Source organism: Triticum urartu, chromosome 4, assembly GCF_003073215.2.
Source record: "Triticum urartu cultivar G1812 chromosome 4, Tu2.1, whole genome shotgun sequence".
In the NCBI taxonomy this organism is placed as follows: domain Eukaryota; kingdom Viridiplantae; phylum Streptophyta; class Magnoliopsida; order Poales; family Poaceae; genus Triticum; species Triticum urartu.
In genome coordinates, this window is record NC_053025.1 from 581,464,885 (window position 1) to 581,474,775 (window position 9,891).

Consider the following 9,891-nt stretch of genomic DNA (forward strand, 5'->3'; position numbering starts at 1 on the left):
CTAGATCCTATATTGATATCTTTTGACAAACTTTTTTTCACTAAAAAAACCAGAGGGAAAAGCTGAACCAGAAGCACGGTTTTTCCCCTTTCCGAAAGATGCACGTCCGTGCTTCTCGCGAAAGCATAATCGTGTCTCTCGCGGAAGCAAATCACGCCTCTCACGGAAGGAAAAACAGAAAAAGTTTTTTTCGTTTCCGAAAGACACAATCGTGCCTCTCGCGAAAGCACAACAATGCCTCTTGCAGAAGCAAAACCGTACCTCTCGCGAAAGAAAAAAAACTTAAAAAACACTTTTTTGGTTTCCGAGAGGCACCGCCTCTCATAGAAGAAAAAAAACAAAAAACACGTTTTTTCCGTTTGTGAGAGACACGGCCGAGCCTCTCGCGAAAGCACAACCGTGCCTCTCACGAAAACAAAACCGTGCTTCTCGCGGTAGGTAAAAAAGAACAGAAAACACATATTTCCCTTTCTAGCTGTGCCTCTCGCGAAAACAAAACCGTGCCTCTCGCGGAAGCAAACCGTGCTTTTCGCGGAAGAAAAAAAACACGTTTTTACGCGCAATTTTTTATTTTTGATATTATTTTTTGCTCCAAAAGCTAAGAAAGACCGATAGAAAACAAAAGGTTGAAAAACCCAGAAAAAACTGTTTAAAAAGCAACAAACGTGTGGTAGAAAATAAAAAAAAATCGGAGTGAGCGCCGAGAGCGCGACATGTGACGGCGGCTGAGAGCGCGTCAAGTGGCGCACTCTCAGCCCACCCGCAAGTGATTGTTGCGAGGCTCTCAAAGGAGCGCTCGTCAACTAGTTGCTCCCATGAATCCATGGTGCGGATGAGAAAAAAAGAAAATAGATAACTGGGCTGAGCACAAAGTCCAACGAAGGGTGTGCTCCATGTTGCTGCACAAATACACGTAGCTTAAGGCGCTTATGGTGAGGGAAGCCGCGTGTCAATCTGGCCCAAGCGTGGGAGGCCACAACCTTGTTTTTTTTTTTGCTTTTGCTTATACTTCCAATTATTCTAAATAAATATATTATGAGAAAAACTTTAGATAAATTTGAAAAAAATGTTAACCAAGCATTTGAGATATGTTAAATGTCTACAGAGAAAATGTTTCTCATGTATACAAAAGAATATACAACGTGTCTGAAAAAGGGTGATCACGTATTTAAAATATATTTAATCAAGAATATGAAAACAATGTTAAATAAGAGTTGAAAAATGTTAAATGTATATGGAGAAAAAGGCTAACCATGTATTAAAAAAATTAGTCTTGTATTTGAAAAATATTATCAAACATTTGAAAAATGTTGATGTTTATTGAAAGAATTTGACCATGTATTCAAAAACTTTTAATATTGTATTTAAAAATGTTAATCAAGCATTTGAAAAATGTTAAATGTGTATAGAAAAAATGTTACCATATATTAAAAAATATTAATCTTGTATTTAAAAAAATAAATTTGTATTATAAAAATGTATTAGATATATACCGGAAATGTGCAATGTGTATAGAAAAAGTAGATATAAAATATAACTTTTCAAAAACGTTAATCATGTATTTCAAAATGCTAAACGTGTATATAAAAAATATTTCTGATGTATATGAATTTTTTTGAATGTGTACTAAAAAATGTTAACATTTGTTCAACAAAAAAAAGAAGCACAACGAAAACAAGAAAGAAAATGAAAAAAAAGGAAGAAACCAATGCAAGAGAATGAAAATAGTGAAAACTGTGAAATAAACAAACAAAGACAAAAAAACCGATGAAAAACGAAAAAGAAACAAATAAATGAAGAAAAAAGGAAAGAAAATAAAAAAAATCAGTGAAAACCGAGAAAGAAACAAAGAAAACAAAAAAAGACGGGAAAAATAGTGAAAACAGAGGAAGAACGAAGAAAAACAATGAATAAACAAAGAAAAACCAAAAAAAAAAATCCCGCTCTTTTCCCTCAAGTTGGCCGCGTCTTCTATTTTACCATGAAATCAGACAAATGCTTCAATGGCTAGCAGCGCTACTCAACACCGAGGAGACTTGATATCGATCCCTCGGTGCTCCCTTTTTCTCTGCTTTTCTTGTTTTAGTTGTGCATTAGTGGGTGGCCGACCCATTACTGCGGATGCTCCAGGAGAGAGCTTCTTTCATTTTGCTATAAGCGGTATATAGTTCTGGTGACTACGCATAATTCACTGGACTGGTTCAGTAGGCGGCCCACCAATCTTTTTCTCTGCTTTTCTTGTTTTAGTTGTGCATTAGTGGGTGGCCGACCCATTACTGCGGATGCTCCAGGAGAGAGCTTCTTTCATTTTGCTATAAGCGGTATATAGTTCTGGTGACTACGCATAATTCACTGGACTGGTTCAGTAGGCGGCCCACCAATCTTTTTCTCTGCTTTTCTTGTTTTAGTTGTGCATTAGTGGGTGGCCGACCCATTACTGCGGATGCTCCAGGAGAGAGCTTCTTTCATTTTGCTATAAGCGGTATATAGTTCTGGTGACTACGCATAATTCACTGGACTGGTTCAGTAGGCGGCCCACCAATCTTTTTCTCTGCTTTTCTTGTTTTAGTTGTGCATTAGTGGGTGGCCGACCCATTACTGCGGATGCTCCAGGAGAGAGCTTCTTTCATTTTGCTATAAGCGGTATATAGTTCTGGTGACTACGCATAATTCACTGGACTGGTTCAGTAGGCGGCCCACCAATCTTTTTCTCTGCTTTTCTTGTTTTAGTTGTGCATTAGTGGGTGGCCGACCCATTACTGCGGATGCTCCAGGAGAGAGCTTCTTTCATTTTGCTATAAGCGGTATATAGTTCTGGTGACTACGCATAATTCACTGGACTGGTTCAGTAGGCGGCCCACCAATCTTGAGCGCTAATATATGGGGAGAATTAATCAACGGATACCCCTTGCGGGAGCCCCCCAAGGGTCACTTTGGTGGGTCATGAGCTCTCAGCCACCGCCATGTGTCGCATATTGAGTGCTCCCTTTGGATTTTTTTTTAATTTTTCGATACAGGTTTTGGGGGGGGGTTTCCCCTTTTTCGGCTCTTAGTTCTCTCCCAGTTTTTCCTAGGTTTTGGAGAAAAAATTTTAACGAAAAAACACCTTTTTTCTTCCGTGGAAGCACAAAATTTTTTGTTGTGAAGGCAGAGATTTGCTTCCGCATGAAAAAGGTAAAAAAATTGTATTTTATTTTCTTACACGGGAGGCACACATCTGCTTTTGGACGAGACAAAGTTGTGCCTCTTGAAAAAGGAAAAAAACATGTTCTTTCTGCTTCTATGGGAGGCACATATTTTCTTCTCTGAGAGGCGCTGCTATGCCTCTCAGAAGAGGGAGAAATGTGTTTTTGTTTCTCTTTCACACAGGAGGCACAAATTTACTTCTCCTGGAGTCACATATTTACTTCCGCGAGAGGCACAATTGTCTCTCGAAACAAAAAAAAACACGTGTTTTTCTTGCTTCCGTAAGAAGCACATATATGCTTCTCATGAAGGCACATATTATTTCTATGTGAGGCACAACTGTGCCTCCCAATAAAGAAAGAAAGTAAAAAAAAAATATGCTCTCAGCTTTTTTTTGCTGTCTATTCTAGAACTAAAGGATTCGTTGAAATCTATTGACATGAGATCTACTTTGAATGATCTCGACGCGAGAATTCAATAGAGAAAACGGTTCAGGATTTGGATGCATGGTTTAAGAGATAAAATATTAAAAAAAATAGAAAACTCCCAGGTTGCTATGACACACATGCTCAACCCAAGGTGGGAATAATCATTGCAAAGGGTACCCTTGATTAGTGAAATGGTAATATGTGCCTAGGTAAACACAAACACTATTCAAAAGCACTAAGCGCAAAACAACAACAACATGGTAAGCAACTGTGCAGTGCGGAGCCCAACGGGGATAAACAAAAACACGGTGTATATAATCGGCCTGATAGTTACAACACCATCCATCATCATTCCTTTGCACTGATCCTCGGGAGCTCCACGAGGTGAAATCATGGCACTGGCAGTGCAAAAAGGAGCACCAAGCTACCCGGTCTTCCGCCCCCATCATTGAGCTCATTGAGTCGCCCTGCGTTGCCATGTGAGGTCGCTATCTAGCTTCTTGATCCGCGCACCCCGTGCTTCTTGGCCTCCACCTTGAGCGACTTGAGGTACTTGACGGCCTCGTCGAGGGCGGCGGGCGTGTCCATCCGGTCGCCGCCGGGGATGATCCCCTTGAGCGTCTTCATCATCTTCTTCATCCGGTTTTTCTTCCTCTCGCCACCTCCGCCGCCACTCGGGCTGACGCTCACCACGTACCCGGGGGAGCACGTGGAGTCCGGCGAGCCCTCACCGTGGCTCCCTGAAGTGCGACCCGTGCTCAGCACGTCATCCTCCTCCTCGGAGCTCATCAGCGCGTCGATCTCGCCGCTGTCCTCCTTCTGCCGGATCGAGCATTCGCCGCCGCCGTAGTAGGTGCCCTTGCCGTGATCGTAGCCACCGTTGTTGCCGTGCTGGTCATAGCCCCCGGAGGAACCGAAGTTGTTGGGCAGCGACGGGTTGTACATGACCCTGCTCCGGTCGTAGGTCTGATCAAAGATGACGTAGTTCTTGGGGCAGGCATCCGACGGCTGGAACTCGAGCCCGGTGAGCGGCGCCGGGAAATCGTGCTGCCTCCGACCGGCGAGCGGGTCCTCATAGGCAGCCGGCGCCGGTGCCGGCGTGGGGTACCGGTCGTTGGTGTAGTACGCTCCGCCGTTGCCGTACCCGGTCATGTCATAGCCGGCACCGTAGCCGTAGCCGCCGTACCCGTAGCCTGGACCTCCCTGCATCACTTCACTGCTGCGAGCTGCTCAACTCCTAGAGATGTTTATGGGTTTTGTGGGGAATTCGAGAAAAATGGTGTTGATTTCGACTGAAGTATTCGGCCTGCAAGTGGTAGGCACGAGCAAACAATCAGATAGAAGTTAAAAGAAAAGAAGTGCAAGCATCAGTGTAATGGAACTGCGATGTACTATGATACATTATCAAGTGTGAGAGCAGAGCGAAACGAGGACTGGAAAGGAAGTGCATACATGCCAGAACAGGACATGAGTACACTACTGCCCCCTCCGCTTCACTATTAGAATACGTTTTGGATATCTTATTAATATAAACTACATAGTACTCCCTCCTTCCCAAAATTTTAGGAGAGGGAGTACATATTAAAATAAGTGAATAAACACATTAAAAACACGTCATATACATCTTATTTAAAATAGTTAGAACATCTTATAGTGAACGGAGGGAGTAGCATATAACCCTCGGCAAAAGGAAAAGGTATTAAAGTGCAATATGTGATTAAGAGTACAAAGTAATTAATGATGCAACATTTAAATCATATACAGCCCGCGTAAGTTAGGCTTTACAATTTAAAAATGATTCCTCATGAGAGACATGTTTTGAAATAGCAGATGTTGAGTGACTTGGCTAAGCATAAACATATTATCAATTGTATGAGGGGTAACGATTTAGACTTTGTGGTCATTTCGAAATCCACTAGACGTGTTTTTTAGAAACATGTCCTAGACCATCTTTCATGTGGTTCCGGCTATGTCTGGCATGTCTTACCTGCATATGGACGATCGAGTGGAATTTTACTTGGCTTCCATTCTTGATGTACGCTTGCGCTGTTTCAAAGGGAGTACCACATCAAATTTCACCTTTAGAACAAGTATGACACCTTCTTATGGGGCTTAGTTGTTGTGTATGGTGTTGCTCAGGAGGAGTTTAAGGAACCGGTCAATATTTGTAGTGATAACCATAATCCATGTTAATTTGTGGGAATTTTAATATCTTCATTATCACCGAGGAAAGAATAAAGACCATTTTGACAATTGGTGACCTTTTCAGTTCAATGATGTCATTAGCAATTTGGATTTGATAGAGATCGACATATCGAGCCATCAGGTCACCTGGGCAAATCGTCGTGTTGATTCTACTTATGAGAAGCTTGAACGTGTCCTGGCTACCACTAATTGGAATTTTAAGTTTCCCCTTGTATTGGTCTGGGCGCTAGAACGCATCAAGTCGTTGTCGGATCATGCTCCACTTCCAATAGACTTTGTTCCGCCATTTTGTCAAGCCGCAACCATAAGTTTAAGTTCAAGTCTGATGGCTCATCAGAGAGGGCTTTCCGAGTTGATCAAGAAAGTGTTGGATATGCAGTCTAGGGGAAGGATGCACATTCAACAGTATAACTATTAGATAACCGCAATACGGCGTTTCCTACATGGATGGGCGACACACATTGCTGGTTTATATGAAAAAAAAATCTTAGGTTGTCCTTGATCAATATTGAACTTAAGACAATTAAATGAGCATAACACTCATCTTTTCCGCGAGAAGGAGATCATATCGTAAACGCTCTAAGGCACAATTCATGGTTCATGGTGACACTAACACACAATACATTCATGTGATTGTCGTCACGCTTCAATGTAGGGTGGTTGCAGCTCGGTGGCAGGCGCGACATTGCATTGCATCGCGCGTGGTCCACTGGTGGTGGTCAGTGGATGGGCCCAAGGGTGGGGCGGCTATCGGCCGTCAAATGCTGCCTCGGGCACCGTATGCGGTTGCGTAGCGTGAGTGGTTGCTCAATTGAGGCGGCTCAACATTGACGGACATCATGCACCGTGGTGGCGCAATGTCGAGTCGTCCAAGATGCATGGTTATTGTGACTCGGTTGAAGACTGGGCGCCATTGATTTGGGGTTTGGTGAGTGCTAGGTGAAAGCATCGCACCGACTTCGGTAGATTCCAATGACGTTGTTTCCCTCCTTGGAGGCATCGTCATGGGGGTGGGGCTCCTTCACCTCTCATGTCGTTTGGGTCTCAAACTTCTCCAGATAAAAATCCATGTTTTGGCTTCGGCCGGAGCAGGCGTCCGTGGCGTACCCGTCGGTTCTCCCATGGATGTGTTGCCTTAGAGGTCCGGTCTTCTATTTGGCGGCAGTGTCCTGTGTGTGTTTTGTAGCTTCAGCGTCGCATAGGTAGGTCTGTGGCCCCGAGGCTGGTGCGTAAGCCGGAGCGGCAACTCTAGTGTGGGTTTATTGACTATTCACTCTAATCGTTTGGATGGCAGAGTCGTCAACTCGGCTGGTACGCAGCCTTGGAGCCGGCGTGTGTGTGTTTCATGTAAGGCGGGGCGGCGGCTTCAAGTCGTGTTGTAGGATGCCGACTCTGGTCATTGGGTGGCAAAGTCGTACACTCATTTTGTATGCAGCCTCCGGACAGGGTGAGTGTGCATGTGTCGTATTTGTTTTCGGTAAGTTTTTCTTATTAATTGTCAATTCACTTCTTCTATATGGAAAGACAGATGTCCTATGTTTGCTTGATTATTTTTCCCACACGGAATCAAGAAAAATAGGAAAAGATAGTGGCTACAAGAACCGGATGAACTAGAGAGGGCACGGTTATGCGAAATTACAGGTGACAAATGGCCTTATGGATTAGTTTAATTTTTGTGCCGTTTATCTTTGAGCTGGAATTTCTTGTGCCTTTGGATCTATATAACTCATCGTTAACTTGAATTTACCACAGTATTACTACTTATTTTAGCTACGCATGTCAAGTTGTTTTGCAAACAAGCAAAGAACACGATCCCCTGTGCTGCTGCTGCTAGCTGCAACTCCCATCTTTTGACCAACACAAATGCAAAACAAAAGGGCACTACTGTAGCGCACACTTGAAAACGCCGTCTCTTTCTCTTTTGACCACTCACAAGCAACTTTGTCAACACGCCCGTGGACGTCGAGTTCCGTCCAAAATGTGGGTCCTGCTCACCACTTTACCGTCTGCATGCAACAGCATTACGGCTGGCATTTCCTTTCCTACATGCTACTCAAGTTTTTTTTCTTTTTATAAAAAACATTGGCGAAGGGCTTCGAACTTTCATTGACAGATTCAGAAGAAGAGAATTATATCCAACTAATTTGCCGAAAACCTATGCCGATAGACAAGAAAGCTGCTTATCAAGAACTATACAAGATAGTTTCGCAAAAAAAAGAAGAAAAAACTATACAAGATAAGATGATGCATGGTTCCCGCTCCCACTAGCAAATAGTACAAGCAGGAGATTGATGCTCGAAGGCTAGGAACACGAAGAATTAATCTGAAAGTAAGTAGTGGAACATTGTGCAAGCAGCTTACTAGTTTTCTGGCGCGGAGGATCTGTCCTCACTCGGCAAACTTGCATCAACAATCCGTAGTAGTACGCGAGGCGCCACTTCTCATAACGATCACAGGAAGAACACCCACGGCATCCTGCTCTGCATCACACGGAAATAACAACACAGGGGCTTCAGGCACTGCGCGCGCTCAAGCGGCGAGATGGATGTAATGGCGATGCTGTGTGGTGTGGTTACCATACCAGTCGACGACGAGGAAGCAGACGATGTATGATCTCTCGAGAAGAATTTGCTTGCGGACGATGAGCAAGCAGAGGAGATTGGAGGAGAGCAGGGGACAGACAGGGAAGAGAGAGGCGATGAAATCTGCTGGACAGAGCGGATGGATGGATGGGCAGCACGGGGAGGGTTTTATACAGCGGATGAACCCAGCAGCGGACGGCGTTGGATGCTGGGATTGGGCGGGTGTGCGATTCTTTTATGCCTGCACTGCACTGCTTTTGAGTAGATGCATGCAGACAGAGGGGCTGGATGGAGGATGCGAGCAGCGCAGTCATGGAGACGAATGAATGAATGGGGCGGGGGGTGAGGGGAGGGGGGGAACGTGCGCACTCGATGGGTTCGTGCTCTCCCCGCCCGTGGGTGCGCGCGCGTGCCGCTTGCCCACCGCGCCCAAAGCCCTCCAGGCGCCCCGCGACACACGGCGCCCCTTGTTTACTCGCGCGCGCGCGGGCCCATCCGGGGCCCGTGGCCCGCATGTCGGCGCGGCAGGGGCGGCTGGGCAGCGGTGCGTGGGGGTCGACGGAGGTGGAGGTGGGCATCGTGGCAGAGCATTCCAGCTCAACCCAGGCCCGAGCGAGCACGCACGCACGCACGCACGCACGCCCCCGCAGTGCGTCTGGGCGAGGGAACCATGAGTATGGTACGTGCGGCAACGCGTGGGAGGCCGGCACCCGGCGGCGGAGGGGACGCTGCATTGCTGCTGCTGCCCGTCGGATACGATACGATACGATGCGCGTGCCCGCCGAGGACATCGATCGATTGCTGCTGCTGCTGGTCTAGGGGCGGACGACGGTAGGGTAGGCGCCGGGGCGGGCGGGATGATAGCCGCCATCATGCCCGAGGGGTACTGGCAGCTGGGCTTGCCCCGATGGGCAACCGGGCATGCAACAGGGAAGCAGTGAGTGAGTGGAGATTCCCCCTGCAGAGACCCCGACGAGGGGAATCCTTCTTCACTAGTTGTATCATTACGCGACTCCAACGCGGCGACTCATTTTGTTCACGCATGTCCGTTTGAATCCGTGGGTCCAACACACCGATTCACTCATAAATTTCTGCCCTAAATTTGAGTGCGATTTGCATCCACACGGACTTGAGAGGAACCGCCGCGCGACAATTTAGCGTCCGCCTCGGGCCCCTGTGCCGGCCATCCGACTACCGCCGCCGGTCCTATTAAATGGCATGCATGCGCATGGGCCCGCTCGTCAAAGAGGCGGTGAAGTCCACGCCATCCTTTTAAATGCCGATGTGGGGGACCGGGCAGTGTAGTCCGCATCTTTCTTCCCAGTTTCGTCTTCTATTGCCCCCCCCCCCCAATTCGTCCCACCAGCAAAGCGCTAGCCATCATGAGGTTGTTCGGCAAGTTCGGCCGCGGCAGCAAGCACGACCATGAGGCAACCTCCTCGTTGGGCATGCCAGCACCAGCGCGTGTGGCTGTACCTCCATGTCCACCG

The 9,891-nt window shown here is 46.4% G+C and overlaps 1 protein-coding gene across 5 annotated transcripts; it reads right to left on the reverse strand.

The window, feature by feature from the left end:
* Nucleotides 1–3,768: 3,768 nt before the first annotated feature.
* On the reverse strand, nt 3,769–8,738 carry LOC125552877 (transcription factor bHLH144-like). Of its 5 annotated transcripts, XM_048716582.1 has the most exons (4): nt 8,401–8,738; nt 8,181–8,299; nt 5,602–5,660; nt 3,769–4,920 (listed from the first exon to the last, which is right to left on the reverse strand). In XM_048716582.1, the coding sequence occupies exon 4, from the start codon at nt 4,821–4,823 to the stop codon at nt 4,107–4,109; it is 717 nt and encodes a 238-aa protein (XP_048572539.1). In that variant the 5' UTR covers nt 4,824–4,920; nt 5,602–5,660; nt 8,181–8,299; nt 8,401–8,738; the 3' UTR covers nt 3,769–4,106. The 5 variants fall into 5 exon arrangements, with proteins under 5 accessions (XP_048572539.1, XP_048572538.1, XP_048572537.1 ...); XM_048716581.1 differs by lacking the exon at nt 5,602–5,660 and having other exon boundaries at nt 8,181–8,294; nt 8,401–8,737; XM_048716580.1 differs by lacking the exon at nt 5,602–5,660 and having other exon boundaries at nt 8,401–8,737.
* Between the last annotated feature and the right edge of the window lie 1,153 nt (nt 8,739–9,891).

What these genes read in the sequence shown, in the direction of transcription:
- LOC125552877 (XM_048716582.1), bottom strand. Translation starts at nt 4,823, where the DNA reads ATGCAGGGAGGTCCAGGCTACGGGTACGGCGGCTACGGCTACGGTGCC.